The sequence below is a fragment of the Sinohyriopsis cumingii genome, unplaced genomic scaffold, assembly GCF_028554795.1.
Source record: "Sinohyriopsis cumingii isolate HCF-2022 unplaced genomic scaffold, ASM2855479v2 utg000131l, whole genome shotgun sequence".
NCBI lineage: Eukaryota > Metazoa > Mollusca > Bivalvia > Unionida > Unionidae > Sinohyriopsis > Sinohyriopsis cumingii.
Window position 1 is genome coordinate 1,094,959 of NW_028315872.1, and position 27,656 is coordinate 1,122,614.

Sequence of the window (27,656 nt, forward strand, 5' to 3'; positions counted from 1 at the left end):
ATGGCATGCTAGATAGGGACTTGATGACAAGCTAGATAGGTACTTGACGACATGCTAGATAGGTACTTGATGGCATGCTAGATAGGTACTTGATGGCATGCTAGATAGGTACTTGATAACATGCTAGATAGGTACTTGATGACAAGCTAGATAGGTACTTGATGACATGCTAGATAGGTACTTGATGACATGCTAGATAGGTACTTGACGACATGCTAGATAGGGACTTGATGACAAGCTAGATAGGTACTTGATGGCATGCTAGATAGGTACTTGATAACATGCTAGATAGGTACTTGATGACAAGCTAGATAGGTACTTGATGACATGCTAGATAGGTACTTGATGACATGCTAGATAGGTACTTGATGACATGATTGATAGGTACTGGATGACAAAGCTAGAAAGGGACTTGATGACAAGCTAGATAGGTACTTGATGACATGCTAGGTAGATACTTGATGACATGCTAGGTAGGTACTTGATAACATGCTAGATAGGTACTTGATGACAAGCTAGATAAGCAATTGATGACATGATTGATAGGTACTTGATGACATGATTGATAGGTACTTGATGACAAGCTGGATAGGTACTTGATGACATGAGTGATAGGTACTTGATGACATGCTAGATATTCACTTGATGGCATGCTAGATAGGTACTTGATGACATGCTAGATAGGTGCTTGATGACATGCTAGATGGGTACTTGATGACTGTCACAGAATTAGGCAAAGAAATGACTTGATATTTGTCTTAAAACTATTCGACTATTTCTCGTTGTACATGCGTACAACGTTATATAGGGTGAATGTGTTTTTCCAGGTAAGCGACTGTATTAACATGTACCTAGCCACAGAGATTACTTGTGACAAGGTAACATGACTAACATGGTATGCACGGGTATTCTACCCCGACTTGTACTCACTCTCCTATGGCTTTAAGTAAGACCAATTTCTAAAACCACACTGGTCATTTTTGGATCACGTCAAGGAGTGTACACTCTCCATTGTTTTCCAGGCATAGGGATAAGTGTTAAATTTACATTTTCATTTGATATGCGAAGCTTATTCAGTTTGTAATGTCTTATTGCGTAATAATGCATTTATTACAATGCAGATTTAAAGTATTATCATATATCTAGAGATAATACAGAAACTATTATTATGACCAATTTGGTTTTATTGTAGCTGACTGTATTTGAAGCTGATTCTGACTGTTATTGTAGCTGATTGTTATTGTAGCTGATTGTGACTGTCGCTGTGATTGTGTCTAGGAAGTGTGATTGTCAATGTGACTGTGAATATGACTAGAGTGGTCTGAAGCTGTCCGAAGCCGTCTGAAGTTGCTTAGAGCTATCTGGAGTTTCTGTATGTACGTATGTCTGTGCCACGGACGTAGACGTAACAAATTGAAAAAGGTACTGTATGCTGTCTGTAAGTGTAACGTATGACTGTACTCGTGGTGGGTTCATAAAGGGTACAAGTGGTCGATAAGAGTGTGGACCATCCCAAGGAATCATGCAACTGTACAAGGGGTCTAGCAGCATACGTTTAGATCAATTGTTGTTCAATTGCATTTTTTTTTTATATTCATAAGATTATTTTGAATCTTCGTTATGTTCATAAGATTATTTTGAATCTTAGTTGTGTTCTTAAGATTATTTTGAATCTTAATAGAATTTATGTTCGAGATTAGGTGAATCTCTTCTTGTGTAAAATACTGTTTGAGGCATATGTGCAGTCCATGAGGTTTCTAGGATCTGTACTTCATTATGATTTAAAAGATTTTTGGTTTATTTTGGACGTGTGAATGTTGTGTAGAGTGATTTGAGTAAATCGTATCTTAAGAGCGTGAGAGAATCATTGTATTTTTATATCATATATTTTTCTTTATTAATTCATTCATAAATTTCCATCTTTCTCACACTGTGTTTGTCTTATTCATTTAGTCCAAAGACCCACTCGGTGTCTATTCTGTGACAATGGTGGGGGCTCGTCCGGGACTTGATGACATGCTAGATAGGTACTTGATCACATGCTAGATATGTACTTGATGACATGCTAGATGGGCATTTGATGACAAACTAGATAGGTACTTGATGGCATGATTGATAGATAATGACATCATTGATAGGTACTTCATGACAAGCTAGATTGGTGTTGATGACATGCTAGATAGATACTTGATGACATGCTAGATAGATACTTGATGACATGCTAGATAGTTACTTGATGACATGCTAGATAGGTATTTGATGACATGCTAGAAAGTTATTTGATGACATGCTAGATAGGTACCTGATGGCATGCTAGATAGATACTTGATGACATGCTAGATAGGTACTTGATGGCATGCTAGATAGGTACTTGATGACATGCTAGATAGATACTTGATGACATGCTAGAAAGTTATTTGATGACATGCTAGATAGGTACTTGATGACATGCTAGACAGGTACTTGATGGCATGCTAGATAGATACTTGATGACATGCTAGATAGTTACTTGATGGCATGCTAGATAGTTACTTGATGACATGCTAGATAGGTACTTGATGACATGCTAGAAAGTTATTTGATGACATGCTAGAAAGATATTTGATGACATGCTAGATAGATACTTGATGACATGCTAGAAAGTTATTTGATGACATGCTAGATAGGTACTTGATGACACGATAGATACTTGATAACATGATTGACAGGTACTTGATGACAAGCTAGATAGGTACTTGATGATATGATTGATAGGTACTTGATGACAAGCTAGATAGGTACTTGATGACATGATTGATAGATACTTGAAGACATGATTGACAGGTACTTGATGACCAGCTTGATAGGTACTTGATGACATGATTGACAGGTACTTGATGACAAGCTAGATGGCTGATTAATGACAAACAGGTCACTTTATGACAAGCTAGATAGGTGCTTGATGACATGCTAGATAGGTACTTGATGACACGATTGATAGATACTTGATGACAAGCTAGATAGGTACTTGATGACAGGCTAGAGAGGTACTTGATGACATGATTGATAGATACTTAATGACATGATTGACAGATACTCGATGACAAGCTAGATAGGTACTCAATGACATGCTAGATAAGTACTTGATCACATGATTGATAGGTACTTGATCACATGATTGATAGGTACTTGATGACAAGCTAGATGGCTACTTGATGACAAGCAGGTTATTTTGTGGCATGCTAGATAGGTGCTTGATGACATGCAAGATAGGTACTTGATGACATGCTAGATAGGTACTTGATGACATGCTAAATAGGTACTTGATGACATGGCTAGATAGATACTTGATGACATGACATATAGGTACTTGATGACAAGCTAGATAGATACTTGATGACATGCTAGATAGATACTTGATGACATGCTAAATAGGTACATGATGACAAGCTATATAGGTACTTGATGTCAAGCTAGATATGTACATGATGACAAGCTATATAGGTACTTGATGGCATGCTATATAGGTACTTGATGACATGCTATATATGTACTTGATGGCATGCTAGATAGATACTTGATGACATGCTAGATAGGTACTTGATGACATGCTAGACAGGTACTTGATGACATGCTAGATAGATACTTGATGACATGCTAGATAGGTACCTGATGGCATGCTAGATAGTTACTTGATGGCATGCTAGATAGTTACTTGATGACATGCTAGATAGGTACTTGATGACATGCTAGAAAGTTATTTGATGACATGCTAGAAAGATATTTGATGACATGCTAGATAGATACTTGATGACATGCTAGAAAGTTATTTGATGACATGCTAGATAGGTACCTGATGGCATGCTAGATAGATACTTGATGACATGCTAGATAGGTACTTGATGGCATGCTAGACAGATACTTGATGACATGCTAGATAGGTACCTGATGGCATGCTAGATAGGTACTTGATGACATGCTAGATAGATACTTGATGACATGCTAGAAAGTTATTTGATGACATGCTAGATAGGTACTTGATGACATGCTAGACAGGTACTTGATGGCATGCTAGACAGATACTTGATGACATGCTAGATAGGTACCTGATGGCATGCTAGATAGGTACTTGATGACATGCTAGATAGATACTTGATGACATGCTAGAAAGTTATTTGATGACATGCTAGATAGGTACTTGATGACACGATAGATACTTGATAACATGATTGACAGGTACTTGATGACAAGCTAGATAGGTACTTGATGATATGATTGATAGGTACTTGATGACAAGCTAGATAGGTACTTGATGACATGATTGATAGATACTTGAAGACATGATTGACAGGTACTTGATGACCAGCTTGATAGGTACTTGATGACATGATTGACAGGTACTTGATGACAAGCTAGATGGCTGATTAATGACAAACAGGTCACTTTATGACAAGCTAGATAGGTGCTTGATGACATGCTAGATAGGTACTTGATGACACGATTGATAGATACTTGATGACAAGCTAGATAGGTACTTGATGACAGGCTAGAGAGGTACTTGATGACATGATTGATAGATACTTAATGACATGATTGACAGATACTCGATGACAAGCTAGATAGGTACTCAATGACATGCTAGATAAGTACTTGATCACATGATTGATAGGTACTTGATCACATGATTGATAGGTACTTGATGACAAGCTAGATGGCTACTTGATGACAAGCAGGTTATTTTGTGGCATGCTAGATAGGTGCTTGATGACATGCAAGATAGGTACTTGATGACATGCTAGATAGGTACTTGATGACATGCTAAATAGGTACTTGATGACATGGCTAGATAGATACTTGATGACATGACATATAGGTACTTGATGACAAGCTAGATAGATACTTGATGACATGCTAGATAGATACTTGATGACATGCTAAATAGGTACATGATGACAAGCTATATAGGTACTTGATGTCAAGCTAGATATGTACATGATGACAAGCTATATAGGTACTTGATGGCATGCTATATAGGTACTTGATGACATGCTATATATGTACTTGATGGCATGCTAGATAGATACTTGATGACATGCTAGATAGTCACTTGATGACATACTAGACAGGTACTTGATGACATGCTAGACAGTTACTTGATGGCATGCTGGATAGTTACTTAATGGTATGCTAGATAGTGATAGGTATTTGATGGCATTCTAGACTGGCTCTTGGCAACATGTTAGGCAGGTATGTGATGACATGTTAGTCTAGTATAGATTGTTGATGACATGCTAGACATGTATAGGTTGTTGATGACATGCAAGACAGGAATAGGTCGTTGAGGACATGCTAGACTGGAATAGGTTGTTGAGGACATGCTAGACTTTATTAGGTTGTTGAGGACATGCTGGACTGGTATAGGTTGTTGAGGACATGCTAGACTTTATTAGGTTGTTGAGGACATGCTAGACTTTATTAGGTTGTTGAGGACATGCTAGAATGGTATAGGTCGTTGAGGACATGCTAGACTTTATTAGGTTGTTGAGGACATGCTAGACAGGTATAGGTTGTTGATGACATGCAAGACAGGAATAGGTCGTTGAGGACATGCTAGACTGGAATAGGTTGTTGAGGACATGCTAGACTTTATTAGGTTGTTGAGGACATGCTGGACTGGTATAGGTTGTTGAGGACATGCTAGACTTTATTAGGTTGTTGAGGACATGCTAGACTTTATTAGGTTGTTGAGGACATGCTAGAATGGTATAGGTCGTTGAGGACATGCTAGACTTTATTAGGTTGTTGAGGACATGCTAGACTGGTATAGGTCGTTGAGGACATACTAGACTGGAATAGGTTGTTGAGGACATGCTAGACTTTATTAGGTTGTTGAGGACATGCTCGACATGTAAAAATTGTTGATGACATGCTAGACTGGTATAGGTCATTGATGACATGCTAGACATGTATAGGTTGTTGATGACATGCTAGTCTGGTATAGGTTGTTGATGACATGCTAGACTGGTATAGGTTGTTGAGGATATGCTAGACTGGCATAGGTCGTTGATGACATGCTAGATATGTATAGTTTGTTGATGACATACTAGACTGGCATAGGTCGTTGATGACATGCTAGACATGTATAGTTTGTTGATGACATTCTAGAGTGGCATAGGTCGTTGATGGCATGCTAGACATGTATAGTTTGTTGATGACATACTAGACTGGTATAGGTCACTGATGACATGCTAGACTGGTATAGGTTGTTGATGACATGTTAGACATGTATAGGTTGTTGATGACATGCTAGACGAGCATAGGTCATTGATGACATGCTAGACTGGTATAGGTCATTGAAGACATGATAGACTGGTATAGGTCGTTGAAGACATGATAGACATGTATATGTTGTGAATGACATGCTAGAGGTATAGGTCGTTGATGACATGCTAAATAGGGACAGGGTAGATAGGGACATGGCAGATAGGGAAATACATCATCATATAATCAATGAAGCTATTCTACCATTAATATCTGAAGATCAGCATTTTGACATGGCTGTATCTGATTTCATTAAGGCTTCTAAATCTTACCCGAGTTTTTATTTGTCTGTATCTTAATTAATTAATTCTTTTAAATCTTACTTGACTTTTGACTCGTCTGTATCTGAAGTCATTGAGACTTTTAAATCTCACCTGACTTTTGACTTGTCTGTACTTAAAATTCATTAAGGATTTTATATCTTATCTGATTGTTTACTTGTCTGTATCTAAATTCATTAAGGCTTGTAAAACTTACCTAACTTTTGACTTGTCTGTATCTTAATTCATTAAGGCTTGTAAAACTTATCTGACTTTTGATTTATTTGTTTCCTGCTTTTGTTTGACCTTGTGCTAGTATGAAATGTCTCACATGGCTTATGTTTCTTCTTCTTTTCTTATGCATGGACATATTTTTTTTACTTTGTGACTTTGTGGGTAGATAATTATCTGTCTGCTGTCTCCAGTGTCAACAGTCCCGCTCAAACATACTTTACTTACCATGAACTTGACATGGTTTTATCCCCTGTGTATCAAGGAAACACTCATCTTTTATTAAAGCTGTAATTTGTTGGCTGAGATCTATGACCAAGAGATATACCGCACGATAGCTCAGAAATGTCTGGTGAGTAGTGTAATAAACATATTGTCCTGCAAAATCCCACATTCCCAATGCTGCATATTCCACCATACTCTTCTCCAGTTTGTCTGAATTCTCATTGACCAATTGGAGGATTTCCATCACTGCATCCTTCTTCTGATTTTCTCCGGACTCTACCTCACTGCTTCCTTCAGGGCTCAAAATGGCAGTGGGTGATTCAACAGGCTGAGAAAAAGTAGGTCTGACATCTTGATCAATATCTTGCTTGGCCCTGACTGACAGATCATGCTGAGAGTGTCCATTATCATGTTTTTCACTGACGACATGGGCGTCCATCTCTCTTGGCACCTGCTCTTTGTCCTTTGACTTCTGAACTTGCTCATTTAAAAGCTTTACAAGCCGCTGAAGTCTCAAGTATTGCTCTGCGTCTAAAATGAAGAACATAAAATAATTTGACCATTACAAAACACTGACTATTTATATGGACAAAGTTGGCAATGCAAACATCGGATTCCACTACAGGTTCAAGTATTCACTGCCCAGGACCTCTGCTCTAGGGCTGTGGAAATGTTAAGAGAAGCCTGTTGTTTAGCCTTGTCACAAAAAAGTCCACCAAAGGACTCCCACAAAGTCCTAACAGGGAAGTTGGTCTGGATTGGTGCACAGACCATTTAATCACACCAGCATCAGCGATACTTTATTCTGAGTCATGGAGAAGAAAATTATCAACAAACCAGTTTGGAAAGACACTAAAATAAATAACAAAAGGAATAATACCTTGTACAGACTGTAAGAATGTGAGGTGTTCAATCATTAATGTATACATATAATGGTTAAGACTGGTGTGCTACCTCTTTCCAGAGAATAAAAAGGCAAAAGTCAGATTAAATAGAAAATGAATTTCAGTGATTCAAACTGAATTAAAGAAACAAACTGAAAACAGAATTAAGATGAGGCCACGAACCAAACTTGCAAGGATGGGGACAAATGTAAACCTGAAACCTATGTGTGTATCTGTGTGTTAGGGTGGGGGAAGGTAACCTAACTGCATGGTTATGAAAAAAAATACAATAAAACAAATGTCAACAATTCGAAAGAGCTAATTACACACTTTAAATATGATGCAGGTAATGAAAATTCTCATTTGTACGAGCCTACATAAAGGCAATTGTCTTCAAAAGAGTAATAAAAACTTCTGTGATGGTGGTTACCAAAAAAGAATGAGTGGTAGTACACATAGGCCAGGGTCATGGGTTAGACATGAGTTAGGGTTAGGGTTAGTACACATAGGCCAGGGTCATGGGTTAGACATGAGTTAGGGTTAGGGTTAGTACACATAGGCCAGATTCATGGGTTAGACATGAGTTAGGGTTAGGGTAAGTACACATAGGCCAGGGTCATGGGTTAGACATGAGTTAGGGTTAGGGTTAGTACACATAGGCCAGGGTCATGGGTTAGACATGAGTTAGGGTTAGGGTAAGTACACATAGGCCAGGGTCATGGGTTAGACATGAGTTAGGGTTAGGGTAAGTACACATAGGCCAGGGTCATGGGTTAGACACGAGATCTTCCCAGAATTCACGATAAGGGATACTGAACTCACATCATACAGTCAGGGGTAATTTCCATCTAGAAAAGTGTAAAGTACATAACACCAGCAGATAATATATTTAATGATGATCAAAGACGTTTGCCAATAATAGGGTTCCTTTATTGCACATGCATGTTATTTTACAGTGATATACATGCAGGCTTTGGTAATCGCTGGTAATGTCTCTATTGTTACATGCAGTTTATGCATAGGATGTTGTGCAGTTGTTGTAACATAGAACTGCTACCAACAGTGGAGGCAATAATGACGAAATACAACTAATCCTTATCTTTTTCCACTGAAAGGTATTTATCAAACATATTTCAAACACAATATACACATTGTTTTGTTGAAAACCTCATATCATAATTTTCATTCAGGTGGAGTAGTGACAACTAAACTTTCAAGTCAATTTGTCACAGCAGCCATATTGGATGTATGATTAGCACCATTTTCATTTAGGGCCAACTTAAGTTTCATATGAAGTCTACTGGTGAAAATCCCATGCTGATAAATCAATCCTTTGGAAAGAGTGACAAAATTTTCAAGATATTATTTTCCATTCACAGAACTGCAAATTTTAAGATGTCTGCTGTGGTGGCCATATTGGATGTCAGATTGGCATGATTTTCATATACATGTATGACCAATTGGACACGATAAGAAAGTCTTCTGGTAAACCCCCCATATCAATATGAATATTTATTCAAGCAAATTTTAAAAAAGAGATTTTCAATATGGTGGCCTTATTTGAAGTTCTCACCATTTTCATATATGACCTACTTGTCATTATAAGAAGTCTTTCAGTAAAAACCATTCAGGAGTAGTGACATAAAATTTTCAAGATGGATGCCATGATGACCATTCGGAATTCAAATCTGCACTTTATTTTATTTATGGCAATATAAATGTTACAACTTAAATAATATCTGCAAGAGAATGGAATAAAAATACCAAGAGATGAAAAACATTTGTGTTAATATGATTTGTGGTTGAATCACACTGGACTGTACAAGTTTCATGCAACTGCAGCACAATAACAAAATTGCCCCATCAGGCAAGTCAGCAGAAATGATACAAAGTCAAAGATGAATACGATCGCGGATAAACTGCATCCACTATTGCCACCGAGGAACAAGTCAAAGTTCTAGAATTTAAATTACATAAACGTCTTGGCCATTGTAAGTGATTATTCTAAGCATGTATGCTCCAGGTAAAGATGATACAAAGCTGTTATCAAAGATGTGTCTAAAAATCAAATCGACATTACAACATTCTACAAACTCCTGAGTTAAAGCAGACAATGTTCTTGGTGTACATTTGACAGTATATCTTGACAGATGCATAGAATCAATGGCCTACTGTTACATCCAGAGTTAAAGCAGACAATGTTCTTGGTGTACATTTGACAGTGTATCTTGACAGATGCATAGGATCAATGGCATACTTTCTACAACACTGAGTTACATACTAACATTAAAGTATCTTCTGCCGATAGAAAAATGACAACCGATGTTTTGCAAGGGCACTGGTGTTTTTTGTATAACATCACACAAATCATCACACAGTTCAGCCTCAACAATACCAACAATAGCCGAATTAAATCAGGTTCGGTAAAATAGAATTTCCTGTGAAGGTTACTAAGGTCAAGAAAGTTTTAACATCTCATCACTTGTATTGTTATTGCCATGTACACCTGAGATGAATATTTTGTATGCAGTTGCTCTATCCCCACATATACAAAGCAAAAATCTGCATGGGCAAACTGAGGTAGACCTTAAGTGACCAGAATGGTTCATAGTTGAAATCTCATTAGGTATGAATACAAAATCTTTTCAATTAATTAAAAAATCTCCAAGTCAACATTGCCTTCACATATTTAGCATGAAATAGGTTTCATAAGCATGACTTTTACCATGGTGGAATTAGTAAATAGTTGCTGTATACTGAACTTCCTAGAACCCAGCAAGAATATTCTAAATTTTTCTGCATATAGTGAAGATCCCATCTTTGATCTGTATGGATTTTGAATGTCTGAAGATTCCTGAGGAAGACGCAAATTTATCCATCTTTTCTACACCAAACAATGTTCACTTGATGACAAGCAAGTTGCTGAACAAGTCTCATGCAGATTTTGCTACACTGTAATCAGATGCAACAGGCAAAGTGACCTGCCAATGTTGTTCTACAGAAGAACATGGTAGTGGTATTTATAAATTTGTTCAATGTCACAGCAATATGGATATGTCAGTAGTCTGCCTCACTCACAATACATAATTATGACCAGTGATGACACTCACAAGTTTTCCAAGGCAAGACATTACAAAATATATAACAAAACTTTCAGCTCCACTAATGAAAGTGTATGTGATTAATGTCACATCACAGGTTAGTACAAAACATATGCGATTAGTGTCATGTCACAGATGTGTACAAAACATATCTGATTAGTGTCATGTCACTGGTGGGTACAAAAAGTATATGATTAGTATCATGTCACTGGTGTGTACAAAAAGTATGTGATTAGTGTCATGTCACTGGTGTGTACAAAACATATGTGATTAGTATCATGTCACTGGTGTACCATGTAATGCTTTATAACTTGTGTGGGTCAAATGGATACCTGATTATGCAAGCAGTAGCAACAGCATCAAGTTCACCAATAAACATCATCCCAAACACAATGGGAAAATACACAACATTTAGAGTCAGCAAGCTGCAATTCATCAATTCAATATAGTTTTTCTCAGACCGCTCCGGTGGCCTAATGGTTAGAGCGTCTGCCTCGGATGCGGGAGGTCGTGGGTTCGATCCACAGCCGAGTCATACCAGAGACTTAAAAAAAAATGGTACTAACAGCTGCCTCGCTTGGCGTTCAGCATTAAGAGGTTAGTGTTAGGACTGGTCGGCCTGGTGTCAGGATAATGTGACTGGGTGGGACATCATGCTACATGTCTGCGGCATGATGCCCCAGTGCTAGACATCACTATAAACTGCCACACTGCACACATCCTAGCGATATGACTGAAAGATTGTTAAAGCTACGTTAAAAATCAAAATCACATCACACATCACAGTTTTTCTCAATATTTCTGTCAAATTGTCAGCATTTTAAATACTGTGTAGTTGTCTCTAAAAATAAAATACCATCTCCATTTCCACCAAAGAAACTTACACAAGTAAGCACCTGGCATTGCAGTGTACTATATATATATATATAACAATATATATATATATATATATATATATATATATATATATATATATATATATATATGGTACAGTGTGTGTGTGTGTGTGTGTGTGTGTGTATGTGAATAATTGTCAATAAACCAAAACAAAAAGAAAGAATGAAAATGTACACTAAGCAGCATACCACTCAGGTGGCATAAGTGCGTTGGATGTAGGAGGTCATGGGTTCGATCCCGAGCCAAGTTATACAAAAGACTTCTAAAATTTGTACAAACATCTGCTTTGCTAGGCGCTCAGCATTAAGAGGTTCATATTAGGACTGGTCATCCCCTTGTCTGGATAATGTGACTGGGTTGGACATCATGCTACATTGATGTGGCATGATGCTCCAGTGCAAGACATCACTATAAACTGCCACACTACAGACATCGTAACAATATGACTGAAATTTTTTCAAGCTACTTTAATAATCCACACACACAAACACACAGACACACACACACACAGCAGCATATGCAAAAGACAATGCCTTTAGAGTAAATAATTAGTTAATTAGTAAACAGTGTTAAATACCTAAAGAGTTGACCCTAAGAAAAGACAGTGGCATAAAAATGGGCCGTATAGAAATAAATTGAAATAATCTTGGTTCACGTATGGTACCTAAGCTTGAGACAATAGATTTGAGCTGTTGTCAAGATGAATTCACACAAGTTTTATACCCAAAATATCACCAATCATATTGGAATGTTCACTTTTTACTTCTTTTTGATAGCTATTTTCATCACAAGTCTGTTTACCAGAAAATGAAAACAATTTTGCAGACTCATTTTTACCAATCAGATTACAATCATCTTGAAATCCTTGCACACACACATACATACACACACACACACACTGGTAGTTACTAGTGAAAAAGACAAAGTCAAGGTATTAATCTGGATTCATCTATACTCCACATCAACTTATTTATACTCCATATCAACTTACTCATCTATATTCAATATCAACTTACTCATCTATACTCCACATCAACTTACTCATATATACTCCATATCAACTTACTCATCTATCCTCTATACAACGTACTAATCTATACTCCATACAACTTACTCATCTCTATCCATATCAATTTACTCATCTGTATTCCACATCAACTTACTCATCTGTACTCCACATCAACTTACTCATCTGTACTCCACATCAACTTACTCATCTATACTCCATATCAATTTACTCATCTATACAAAATATCAACTTATGCATTTATACTCCATATCAACTTACTCATCAAAACCCCACATCAACTTACTCATCTATACTCCACAAGAACTTACTCATCTATATGCCACATCAAAGTACTTATCTATACTCCACATCAACTTATCCATAAAGGATGGAAAATTTACATAATTAGCAAATTTGACTTAGAGGCCTACAGTAACTTCACCTGTGTGCTGATTGGTGATGGCTCACCACGGGTACACTTTATCTTGCTTAAATCATATACTCTGACATGATTTAAGGGTCAAGGCATTGTCTATTGAAGACAGTGACCTTATCAGTAATCCCAGTCAGAAATGCCTACTATAACACAACTCCTAATTGTCATCTGTACAGAGCTCTCACCTGGTCAAATTTACACACATTACACACAGACACACCATTTCTAAGTGCAAGATAGTCTTTATCTGGGTGGCTGTTAAATTGGTGACAGGCCTTATTGTTGTTTTGGGGTTTAACACCATTTCTAAGAGCAAGATAATCTATATCTCATGCCTGTTAAATTGGTGACAGGCCTTATTGTTGTTTTGGGGTTTAACACCATTTCTAAGTGCAAGATAGTCTATATCTCATGACTGTTAAATTGGTGACAGGCCTTATTGTTGTTTTGGGGTTTAACACCATTTCTAAGTGCAAGATAGTCTATATCTCATGGCTGTTAAATTGGTGACAGCCCTTATTGTTGTTTTGGGGTTTAACACCATTTCTAAGTGCAAGATAGTCTTTATCTGGTGGCTGTTAAATTGGTGACAGGCCTTATTGTTGTTTTGGGGTTTAACACCATTTCTAAGTGCAAGATAGTCTTTATCTGGTGGCTGTTAAATTGGTGACAGGCCTTATTGTTGTTTTGGGGTTTAACACCATTTCTAAGTGCATGATAGTCTTTATCTGGTGGCTGAGACTCAAACCCACATAGAGTTGAGATGGCAGTAACCAGTAAAGGTGTTTTAGACCATTTGGCCACCCAGGGCCCACACGCCTGATTGTACCACAATGATTACAGATGTGAGATGGCAGTAATTAGTAAATGTGAGTGCTTTAATCCATTTGGCCATCCAGGGCCCACAGGCCTGATTGTACTACAATAAATACAGAATTGAGATGGCAGTGATCAATAAAGGTTAATGTTTTACACCATTTGGCCACCCAGGGCCCACAGGCCTGATTGTACTACAATGATTACAGATGAATGGATGGACAAACATACAGAAGACATAATGCCTGCCATTTACCTCTGAATTAGCATGGTGATAATTGTTTTCTGACTTAATATGTTACTAGCAGGATGACACTGCATATATGTGAAGTAGTTTGCAATATGACTTCAGGATCAATGATTGGATTCGTTTGGACTGCGATATGACTTCAGGATCAATGTTTGGATTCGGTTGGACTGCGATATGACCTCAGGATAAATGTTTGGATCAGGTCAGACTAAAGGGTGTGAGAACATGGAGGGCTGTCTTTGAATATGCAATGGAACCTGTAAGAATTTGAAATGGCTTCAGTTTGTTAGTCTGATTTGGATGTTTAACGTAGCATTAAAAAACTATTCAGTCATATCACTATGATGTCTGCAGTGGGGCAGTTTATAGTGATGTCTAGCACTGGGGCATCATACCACAGACATGTAGCATGCTGGCCCACCTAGTCACATTATCCTGACACCAGGCAGACCAGTCCTAACACTAAGCTCTTAATGCTGAGTGCCAAGCGAGGAAGCTGTCAGTACTATTTTTATAAGTCTTTGGTATGACTCAGCTGGCGATCGAACCCACGACTTCCTACATTTGAGGCAGATGCTGTAACCACTAGGCCACTGGAGCAGTTCAGCAATGGCTTGAGTTACTTTAGTAATTAGCATTATATTAATAGCAGTAACCATAACAACTACTATCACATTCTGAGATAATGACTGCATGTGCTGTTTGTACAATTATAATATGGGTACATAATATAAGCTTCAAATTCATCATGTAGTGCTTGTAAACTTCTTGTAGGCCAGCATGTAGTGCTTGTAAAATTACAATCTGTGTACATGGTATGTGTTTAAAGTTCAGCATGTAGTGCTTATAAAATTACAATCTGTGTACATGGTATGTGTTTAAAGTTCAGCATGTAGTGCTTATAAAATTACAATCTGGGTACATGGTAAGAGTTTAAAGTTAGCATGTAGTGTTTTTAAAATTACAATCTGTGTACATGGCACGAGTTTTAAGTTCTGTATGCAGTGCTTCTAAAATTATGATTTGTATAAATGGTAGTGTTTCAAGTTCAGCATATAATGCTTGTAAATTTCTTGTGTGGCCAGCATGTAGTGCTTCTAAAATTATGGTCTGGGTACATGGCATGAATTTTAAGTTCAGCATGTATTTCTTGTAAAATTATACTCTGGTTTATGTCATCAATTTACAATTCCCAATGTAGTACTTAAAATTACAACCTTGGTCTATTCCATGAGTTTCAAGTTCAGCATGTTGTGTTTGTAAAATTATAATCTCAGTAGATGGCACGAGTTTAAAGTTCAGTATGTAGCTATTGTGTGTGTGTGATTTGGACTTTTAACACTAACCTATTAATACTGAGTGCCAAGTGAGGCAGTTGTTAGTACAAGTTTTGTAAGTCTTTCGTATGACTCAGTCAGGGATCAAACCGCACTTGAGACAGATGCTCTAACCACTAGGCCACCAGAGCGGTAGATGTAGCTCTTGTAAAATTCATGATCTTGATACATGGCCTGAGTTTAATATTCAGCATGGGGTGCTTGTAAAATTACAATCTGGGTCCATGGCATGAGTTTAATATTCAGCATAAAGTGCTTGTAAAATTACAATCTGGGTCCATGGCATGAGTTTAATATTCAGCATGGAAAGCTTGTAAAATTACAATCTGGGTCCATGGCATGAGTTTAATATTCAGCATTAAGTGCTTGTAAAATTACAATCTGGGTCCATTGCATGAGTTTAATATTTAGCATGGAGTGCTTGTAAAATTTCATGGCATGAGTTTAATATTCAGCATGGAGTGCTTGTAAAATTACAATCTGGGTCCATGGCATGAGTTTAATATTCTGCATGCAGTGCTTGTAAAATTACAATCTGGGTCCATGGCATGAGCTTAATATTTAGCATGGAGTGCTTGTTGTTGTTGTTGTTGTTCTAGGGTTTAACGCCATGTTTTAGCACATGATAGGCTATACATGGTGGCCAGTATAACTGGTGGAGGAAGAACCTTGGAAAACCCAAGGAAGAACCATCGACCCACGAGAAGCTACTGGCAGGATTTCCCACATATCCACGCTATCCAAGCCTTGGATTCGAACCGATGCAGACAGAGGTGAGATGGCAGTGATCCGGAATGGTAAGCGCTTTAGACCACTCGGCCCCCCATGGAGTGCTTGTAAAATTACAATCTGGATCCATGGCATGAGTTTAATATTCAGCATAAAGTGCTTGTAAAATTACAATCTGGGTCCATGGTATGAGTTTAATATTCAGCATGGAGTGCTTGTAAAATTACAATCTGGGTCCATGGGATGAGTTTAATATTCAGCATGCAGTGCTTGTAAAATTACAATCTGGGTCCATGGCATGAGTTTAATATTCAGCGTGGAGTGCTTGTAAAATTACAATCTGGGTCCATGGGATGAGTTTAATATTCAGCATGCAGTGCTTGTAAAATTACAATCTGGGTCCATGGCATGAGTTTAATATTCAGCATGGAGTGCTTGTAAAATTACAATCTGGGTCCATGGCATGAGTTTAATATTCAGCATTAAGTGCTTGCAAAATTACAATCTGGGTCCATGGGATGAGTTTAATATTCAGCATGCAGTGCTTGTAAAATTACAATCTGGGTCCATGGCAGGAGTTTAATATTCAGCATGGAGTGCTTGTAAAATTACAATCTGGGTCCATGGCATGAGTTTAATATTCAGCGTGGAGTGCTTGTAAAATTACAATCTGGGTCCATGGGATGAGTTTAATATTCAGCATGCAGTGCTTGTAAAATTACAATCTGGGTCCATGGCAGGAGTTTAATATTCGGCATGCAGTGCTTGTAAAATTACAATCTGGGTCCATGGCAGGAGTTTAATATTCGGCATGCAGTGCTTGTAAAATTACAATCTGGGTCCATGGCATGAGTTTAATATTCAGCAATAAGTGCATGTAAAATTACAATCTGGGTCCATGGCATGAGTTTAATATTCAGCATGGAGTGCTTGTAAAATTACAATCTGGGTCCATGGCATGAGTTTAATATTCAGCAATAAGTGCATGTAAAATTACAATCTGGGTCCATGGCAGGAGTTTAATATTCGGCATGCAGTGCTTGTAAAATTACAATCTGGGTCCATGGCATGAGTTTAATATTCAGCAATAAGTGCATGTAAAATTACAATCTGGGTCCATGGCATGAGTTTAATATTCAGCATGGAGTGCTTGTAAAATTACAATCTGGGTCCATGGGATGAGTTTAATATTCAGCATGGAGTGCTTGTAAAATTACAATCTGGTTCCATGGCATGAGTTTAATATTCAGCATGGAGTACTTGTAAAATTACAATCTGGGTCCATGGCATGAGTTTAATATTCAGCATGGAATGCTTGTAAAATTAAAATCTGGGTCCATGGGATGAGTTTAATATTCAGCATGGAGTGCTTGTAAAATTACAATCTGGGTCTATGGCATGAGTTTAATATTCAGTTTTAAGTGCTTGTAAAATTACAATCTGGGTCCATGGCATGAGTTTAATATTCAGCATGCAGTGCTTGTAAAATTACAATCTGGGTCCATGGCATGAGTTTAATATTCAGCATGGAGTGCTTGTAAAATTACAATCTGGGTCTATGGCATGAGTTTAATATTCAGTTTTAAGTGCTTGTAAAATTAAAATCTGGGTCCATGGGATGAGTTTAATATTCAGCATGGAGTGCTTGTAAAATTACAATCTGGGTCTATGGCATGAGTTTAATATTCAGTTTTAAGTGCTTGTAAAATTAAAATCTGGGTCCATGGGATGAGTTTAATATTCAGCATGGAGTGCTTGTAAAATTACAATCTGGGTCCATGGCATGAGTTTAATATTCAGCATGGAATGCTTGTAAAATTAAAATCTGGGTCCATGGGATGAGTTTAATATTCAGCATGGAGTGCTTGTAAAATTACAATCTGGGTCCATGGGATGAGTTTAATATTCAGCATGGAGTGCTTGTAAACTTACAATCTGGGTCCATGGCATGAGTTTAATATTCAGCATGGAGTGCTTGTAAACTTACAATCTGGGTCCATGGCATGAGTTTAATATTCAGCATGCAGTGCTTGTAAAATTACAATCTGGGTCCATGGCATGAGTTTAATATTCAGCATGGAGTGCTTGTAAAATTACAATCTGGGTCCATGGCATGAGTTTAATATTCAGCAATAAGTGCTTGTACAATTACAATCTGGGTCCATGGCATGAGTTTAATATTCAGCATGGAGTGCTTGTAAACTTACAATCTGGGTCCATGGCATGAGTTTAATATTCAGCATGCAGTGCTTGTAAAATTACAATCTGGGTCCATGGCATGAGTTTAATATTCAGCATGGAGTGCTTGTAAAATTACAATCTGGGTCCATGGCATGAGTTTAATATTCAGCATGCAGTGCTTGTAAACTTACAATCTGGGTCCAAGGCAGAAGTTTAATATTCAGCATGGAGTGCTTGTAAAATTACAATCTGGGTCCATGGCATGAGTTTAATATTCGGTGTGGAGTGCTTGTAAAATTTCAATCTGGGTCTATGGCATGAGTTTAATATTCAGTGTGGGGCCATGGCATGAGTTTAATATTCAGTGTGGAGTACTTGCAAAATTACAATCTGGGTCCATGGCATGAGTTTAATATTCAGTGTGGAGTACTTGCAAAATTACAATCTGGGTCCATGGCATGAGTTTAATATTCAGCATAGAGTGCTTGTAAAATTATAATCTGGGTCCATGGCATGAGTTTAATATTCAGCATAGAGTGCTTGTAAAATTACAATCTGGGTCCATGGCATGAGTTTAATATTCAGCATAGAGTGCTTGTAAAATTACAATCTGGGTCCATGGCATGAGTTTAATATTCAGCATAGAGTGCTTGTAAAATTAAAATCTGGGTCCATGGCATGAGTTTAATATTCAGCATAGAGTGCTTGTAAAATTATAATCTGGGTTTATGGCACGAGTTTAATATTCAGCATGTAGGGCTTGTAAAATTACAATCTGGGTCCATGGCATGAGTTTAATATTCAGCATGGAGTGCTTGTAAAATTACAATCTGGGTCCATGGCATGAGTTTAATATTCAGCATGGAATGCTTGTAAAATTACAATTTGGATCCATGGCATAAGTTTAATATTCAAGATGGACTCCTAAAATTACAATCTGGGTCCATGGCATGAGTTTAATATTCAGCATTGAGTGCTTGTAAAATTACAATCTGGGTCCATGCAGTGCTTGTAAAATTACAATCTGGGTCCATGGCATGAGTTTAATATTCAGCGTGGAGTGCTTGTAAAATTACAATCTGGGTCCATGACATAAGGTTTATATTCAGCATCGAGTGCTTGTAAAATTGCAATCTAGGTCAATGGCATAAGTTTAGTATTCAGCACGGAATGCTTGTAAAATTGAAATCTGGGTCTATGGCATGAATTTAATATTCAGTATCAAGTGCTTGTAAAATTACAATCTGGGTCCATGGCAGGAGTTTAATATTCAGCATGGAGTGCTTGTAAAATTACAATCTGGGTCCATGGCATGAGTTTAATATTCAGCATGGAGTGCTTGTAAAATTACAATCTGGGTCCAAGGCAGGAGTTTAATATTCAGCATGGAGTGCTTGTAAAATTACAATCTGGGTCCATGGCATGAGTTTAATATTCAGCATGGAGTGCTTGTAAAATTACAGTCTGGGTCCAAGGCAGGAGTTTAATATTCAGCATGGAGTGCTTGTAAAATTACAATCTGGGTCCATGGCATGAGTTTAATATTCAGCATGCAGTGCTTGTAAAATTACAATCTGGGTCCATGGCATGAGTTTAATATTCAGCATGGAGTGCTTGTAAAATTACAATCTGGGTCCATGGCATGAGTTTAATATTCAGCATGCAGTGCTTGTAAAATTACAATCTGGGTCCATGGCATGAGTTTAATATTCAGCATGGAGTGCTTGTAAAATTACAATCTGGGTCCATGGCATGAGTTTAATATTCAGTATCAAGTGCTTGTAAAATTACAATCTGGGTCCAAGGCAGGAGTTTAATATTCAGCATGGAGTGCTTGTAAAATTACAATCTGGGTCCATGGCATGAGTTTAATATTCAGCATGCAGTGCTTGTAAAATTACAATCTGGGTCCATGGCATGAGTTTAATATTCAGCATGGAGTGCTTGTAAAATTACAATCTGGGTCCAAGGCAGGAGTTTAATATTCAGCATGGAGTGCTTGTAAAATTACAATCTGGGTCCATGGCATGAGTTTAATATTCAGCATGCAGTGCTTGTAAAATTACAATCTGGGTCCATGGCATGAGTTTAATATTCAGCATGCAGTGCTTGTAAAATTACAATCTGGGTCCAAGGCAGGAGTTTAATATTCAGCATGGAGTGCTTGTAAAATTACAATCTGGGTCCAAGGCAGGAGTTTAATATTCAGCATGGAGTGCTTGTAAAATTACAATCTGGGTCCATGGCATAAGTTTAATATTCAGCAATAAGTGCTTGTAAAATTACAATCTGGGTCGATGGCATGAGTTTAATATTCAGCATGGAGTGCTTGTAAAATTACAATCTGGGTCCATGGCATAAGTTTAATATTCAGCAATAAGTGCTTGTAAAATTACAATCTGGGTCCATGGCATGAGTTTAATATTCAGCATGGAGTGCTTGTAAAATTACAATCTGGGTCCATGGCATGAGTTTAATATTCAGCATGGAGTGCTTGTAAAGTTACAATCTGGGTCCATGGCATGAGTTTAATATTCAGCATGGAGTGCTTGTAAAATTACAATCTGGGTCGATGGCAGGAGTTTAATATTCAGCATTAAGTGCTTGTAAAATTACAATCTGGGTCCAAGGCAGGAGTTTAATATTCAGCATGGAGTGCATGTAAAATTACAATCTGGGTCCATGGCATGAGTTTAATATTCAGCATGGAGTGCTTGTAAAATTACAATCTGGGTCCAAGGCAGGAGTTTAATATTCAGCATGGAGTGCATGTAAAATTACAATCTGGGTCCAAGGCAGGAGTTTAATATTCAGTATGGAGTGCTTGTAAAATTACAATCTGGGTCCAAGGCAGGAGTTTAATATTCAGTATGGAGTGCTTGTAAAGTTACAATCTGGGTCCATGGCATGAGTTTAATATTCAGCATGGAGTGCTTGTAAAATTACAATCTGGGTCCATGGCAGGAGTTTAATATTCAGCATTAAGTGCTTGTAAAATTACAATCTGGGTCCATGGCATGAGTTTAATATTCAGCAAGGAGTGCTTGTAAAATTACAATCTGGGTCCAAGGCAGGAGTTTAATATTCAGCATGGAGTGCATGTAAAATTACAATCTGGGTCCAAGGCAGGAGTTTAATATTCAGCATGGAGTGCTTGTAAAATTACAATCTGGGTCCAAGGCAGGAGTTTAATATTCAGCATGGAGTGCTTGTAAAATTACAATCTGGGTCCAAGGCAGGAGTTTAATATTCAGCATGGAGTGCATGTAAAATTACAATCTGGGTCCAAGGCAGGAGTTTAATATTCAGCATGGAGTGCTTGTAAAATTACAATCTGGGTCCATGGCATGAGTTTAATATTCAGCATGGAGTGCTTGTAAAATTACAATCTGGGTCCATGGCACGATATTCAAGTACAACATGTAGTGCTTGTAAACTTCTATTCCGTGGCAAGTCATGAGTTTTCAAGTTCACCACACAAGTAGACGACTACCATGTAATAAAGAGTATCTTCATCTTCGTCTATGTAAAGGTAAATATTGCCAGCTGATTTTATCATCAAGTTTCATGCTACATGTATGTAGTTCAAATGACTTGTACTGTTTCATGCTTCATGTACGTAGTGCAAATGACTTGTAGTTTCATACTACGTGTGCGTAGTGCAAATGACTTGTACTGTTTGAATCATCAATACTTATACTCTTATTTTCTTTTCATTGTCCGTTTATTTCCAAAACTAATATTTGCGATGATTTAGCATGTTTACAGCTGTTTCATCAGTTTGTTGAAAGTGGGGTGGGAAATATGTCCTGAACGTGATCTATGACTAATCAGCAGTGACAGTCGTTGACAGTGAATGCCACTAAAGCTATTGTTATCAATACCTGTATTTTTTTTATAATTTTCATACTGTATTTGGTTTAAAACCTGCAAAAGATGACTTTATTTTACCTGCATCGTCATTGCTCGATTCAATGCCGACTGTATGACCTTTTTGACGTGACCTCGCTATGGTACACTTCCGGGTCCTGGCTAGTTTGTATTCCGGCTGCACATTTTATAATCTGTTTTAAAGAATTTTTGTGCATGCATATTTCACCACCGTTATTATCTATAGAATGTTTATTCATTTACTGTGAAAGTTCAGTTTTCTTTGATTGAATATTGTCCGTTTCTGGTATGAATTCCGTAGTGAGGTAAGATTTTCCATTTACGCAATACGAATTCCATAGAATTCTGTATGTCTTGTGGAATTTCGTAAGGTATAAAATAGAAATGATCAAACATTTTCCTTATGGAACGATCAAAATTTGGGGAAGATATCAAAATTGTATGTGGATATATTTAATTTATTGGTATATAAGTAAAGTAAATAAAACTGATTTGACTATAGTCTATTTCATATAATGATTTTAGAACAAAACTTCATCAACAGGGCACATATAAAATCTGCAGGATACGTAAGTTATTAAATAAAATTGTGAAACACAATTTTTTCTTATCATTATAAACAGACAATTTTAATTTTATATTGCAAATGGTTGAAGTAAAGCTGAATTGTTCCTAATAAGTTACTCAACTAAGATTTTCTTAAATGTTTTTTCTCTGTCCTGATATTTACCACTGTTCATATGAAGTTATTCAACTAAGGCTTTTCTTAAATGCTTTTTCTCTGCTCTGCTATTTACCACTTATATATTTTATTGTCAGATGTCATTTTTTTATTATTTTGTGAACTTAAAAGTGGAGTCTGACTATTCAAATTATTTTTTTGTGGATAAATATGCGCACGCACACACACACACACACGTGGAAGCAATACAATTAAAACTAATTACATCTATCCAAAATCATAACAGTCATATATACACATGGTCCTGAAGGCTGTCACAATATAATCAATATATTAAATTCTATTTTGTCTTCTAATTCAGAACAAGAATTTTGTTTTAAGTAATTTGAGGGCTGGAGATTATCCAGCCCTTCCTTGTAACAACCTCCACCATCATAATAAATTTTCAGTCCCTTCTGGAATGTAAAAAAGTAAACAAAAAATACAAAATGATAGGTGTACAAACTATTGTTCAGGACGACAAACAGATAAAAGCATTGCAAATACATAATGTAACCATAAACACCATCATAAAAAAGTTACAGTTAATAAACTTGATGTAACTAATCCCAATTTCACTCAAAGGAAGAGGACATTTTTATCCAGGACACCATCATAAATAAATAATGACATCCAATCACTGGAATTAAGTGATACATGGTAATATATCATTAAAAGCAAGCTTTCAATTAAAATATAAATGTAATGGTAAAATGGTAACAGCTTGATCTTCCCAATTAAGAGATGAGAAATGACTGGTGCAAGTTCATAGCATTGTAATATTGTCAAATCACTAAAAACTGGTTGTACTATAGCTGCTATAGGCATGTACATAAACAATTGTGAATAAGGTAGGTCTGTCCAAAACAGAGCCATAACCCACCCCAAACCAACAGAACTTTTCAAGATGGCTGTAGTGGCAGTGGCAGCCATATTTGATGTCAGATCTTCACTGTGTTCATTTTGGGTCATGTACACAATGTAAGACCATTGGATAAAATTTTATGTCAGAAGGCTCTGGATAGCTGAGCTGTTCAAATCACTTGCAATTACCGATCACTAACATCTCACCTCTTACTGCCTGTGTTTGACTCAAAAGCTTAGTCAATATGGGTAAATTAAAAAGTTTGCCAGTAGCTTCCCTGGCTTTTTCCAGGTTCATCCTCCATGTAGATAGCCAATCATATGCTGAAAAATGGTGCTAAACCCACCATAACAACATCGGCTGTCAAGCATATCAAGATGTTGAAATGTTGATGTTTTCAATTTGATATTATTTGTGAAAGGCAGATCAAATTTGAATCAAATATGACATCACTGGTTTGGTCAATGTCAATGTCTGTACTGAAATTTGGTAATCAATGTAACAGTGGCCATTTCAGATGCCAGTGTCGTGACGAGATTTATAAATATTAATTGGAAATGGCCATTCCTTTTACTTGGTCACTGATAGGATTTATGTAGGGAATAAATACTTGGCTTTGATATACTGGTAATATCTAAATTTGGTCTGACAATTTACTCACATGTATAGATGACATATGCCAACTGATCAGAACAAATTAACAAACTTAAACTGGTGTGTGTGTATATATATATATATATATATATATATATATATATATATATATATATATGTATATAGCTGTATATGTATTAAGTGTGAAAAATAGAGACTTCTTGTTAGCAAAATAATTTTCATGCTTTTATCATTCCTATCTTTTCACATGTAAAAAATATATCCTATATTTTTACATGTGAAAATATAAGATTTCCCACCATACCATGCAATGCGTAATTGTTACATGTGCACAAAAGTTGTGCCTGCAGAAATGAAAATAGAGTACTTTGTTAGCCAGAACAGATAAATAGATCCTGCCTTACATTGCAGACATCACAATTAATTGTTGATAAAGAAATTGGACCAGACACAGCTTGCATCAAAGTTATCTCCCCTTATTTCCTTGACAACAATAAACCTTCTACAATGCATTACTGAACTGGACTCACTTTGTGTTCTTATATGGTGAAATGGTTTACAAAATGACAACAATGTAATTTAGTTCCTATCTACTCAGCCTATGAAAGTGAGGTGAATGTATAAAAAAGCGGTGGGAGTGAGCTTGTTGTGCCAAAGAATGAATTTAATCTTCCAAGTTTTGATTCTGGATCAAGTTTGGTATGTAATAAAAAGAAAATGTTCTTTTCTAATGTTAATACTAGATATATGTCATCTGGTGGTACCAAAAAAGATATATATTTTAACTTGTGGCTTTGCCACTTGTTAAAATATTAAGTTTTTTGTACCACACAATAACATTTATCTGGTATTAATGTAGGAAAATAATATATATATATATATATATATATATATATATATATATATATATATATATATATATATATATAACCTTAAAGTCAAATCCTTGGTATGCCAAAATTTGGTCATGACTGTTTCTGACATCTATTTTTTCCAGAAAACGCCATCACTTCTAACTCTGAAAACAAAAACAAAATTTCACTCCCAACTTTTAAGTGCTTAAAAAGACTTCATAAAACTAACACTAGCTAGGAACTTGGAGATGTACTTAACTTAAAATTTTTTAATTAAATGAAATTTGAAATCAAGAAATTTCCTGTGGCTATGTTTCAGTAAAACAAACCTGGCACAATGTACTGTAGTAGGCCTATCAGTGAGTGAATGACCCAGAAATGTTTCAAGGACACATATGCACGCACAAATTCTCAGTCTCCCTCAAAACATGAGAAAACATTGTTTTTGCCTTAAAATTTTATATTTTGGTCCCCAGAATTAAGGCAGGCATTAGTGATGACATGCTTGTACATACATACATACATACATACATACATTATTGCTTTCTCTACATAAATGGGAGAAATGAATGCAACCAGCATTGTCCCTTGGAAGTCTTCTCTCTGCCCTTGGGATCTAGGACCTGATTCACAACTTTGAAACTGTTCTGACACAACCTTTAAAGTACACAAACTTACTTGTGTTATGTATATTTAATTTAATTGTTTGTTTGTTAGTTCTAAAACATTTTTATTTCATTACATGCTATTGTAATGTAACATTGTATGCTGGACTTGACCTTGTCCAAAACTGAGTTCATTTCTGCTTGACCTGATTGACATTTTTTTTAAAATTTCATTTTATGTAAACAACTACTACATAGCTAAATTATTGCCTTTGAATATGGGCTTGATATCAGGATCATTATTAATAAAAGTAAGTATGTTTATTTGGGTAAAAGTTTTGGAGTGTGAATTATACATAATCCAGGTTATTGTTTTGTAAACATCAGGATCATTCTAGAAGGTTATTTTCCATTAGGTTATTTTTTTATACAGAAAATGCTAATTGTGACCTGAGGTCAAGTAAAGAACTATATATATTGTATCTGTGAGGACTTGGTCATTTGTTCTTTAACATCCAGCACTCTTAAGTTGCTTTATATGTTTTGACCAGGAGTTTTGGGCTGAAATTTTTTTTTTGTTCAAATTATTTAATTCAAATGATTTTTTTCTCTTGAAATACCAAAAAAGTGTTCTGATAAAATTATTGGATAGGCACATTCACTGGCATTATCAGTATATTCCAACCTGGAATTATATTCTGTGATTCAACAATACACAGCTGACACATCAACACTTCAATAACCACCACGTCACCATCAAATTCAGTTTTGGGATTTTTTTCTGGACTTTTACTGAATTTCATTCAGGACTTTAAATTGAGATGACTTCTGTCTGTAATTCTCTGAATATTTTGGGATTTGATTCGCAATACCATAAGTTGTTTTTTTCTCATTTTCATGTTTGTATTCTAGGGAAATAAATATATTTGTTCAAATTTTACAACGCTTGTTGTCCTTCACTCTTTTCTGTTACTTACTTTTAGAGTATAGACTCTTAATACTTGGCATTTAAAAAGAATTAATTTCCCATTAGCAAGGTTGCTGGACTTGACTTTCCCCCCTTGGACCCTGTCCCTGAAGGCATAACCTGAAAATTATTAAGATCCCCACTGATGGGTACTATAGTGGCTAAGAAATTAAGTCATTGGACTCAAGATTCAATTCCTACCATCAGATCCACCTGTAGCCTCAAAGGATCCTTTAAGGACTCTTTATTTCTACTGATTATTTTTCTTCTTTTCTTTGGGGGGGAAATTGATATGTCAATCAAATGCACAATACATGTGTATTAGACATTACTGTGTTATTAGTAGATACACCACCATCACTCAGCTATGTTTGAAACCATCGTGTATCTAGAAGTGTTTGGTTAAGAATACATGAGTGCACACAACATATAATGGTTTGGTTGTTCAACAGTTATGTAGCTCTAACACAAATACATCTAGC

At 36.5% G+C, this 27,656-nt stretch overlaps 1 protein-coding gene across 1 annotated transcript in view; it reads right to left on the reverse strand.

Moving 5' to 3' along the window:
- The window catches only part of LOC149774810 (uncharacterized), a 138,986-nt gene that overhangs the window by 104,442 nt on the left and 6,888 nt on the right, over window positions 1–27,656 (reverse strand). Inside the window, exon 3 of the mRNA XM_089944732.1 lies at window positions 7,020–7,547. Within this exon, the coding sequence (XP_089800858.1) occupies window positions 7,020–7,547 (528 nt within the window). The remainder of the gene's footprint in view (window positions 1–7,019; window positions 7,548–27,656) is intronic.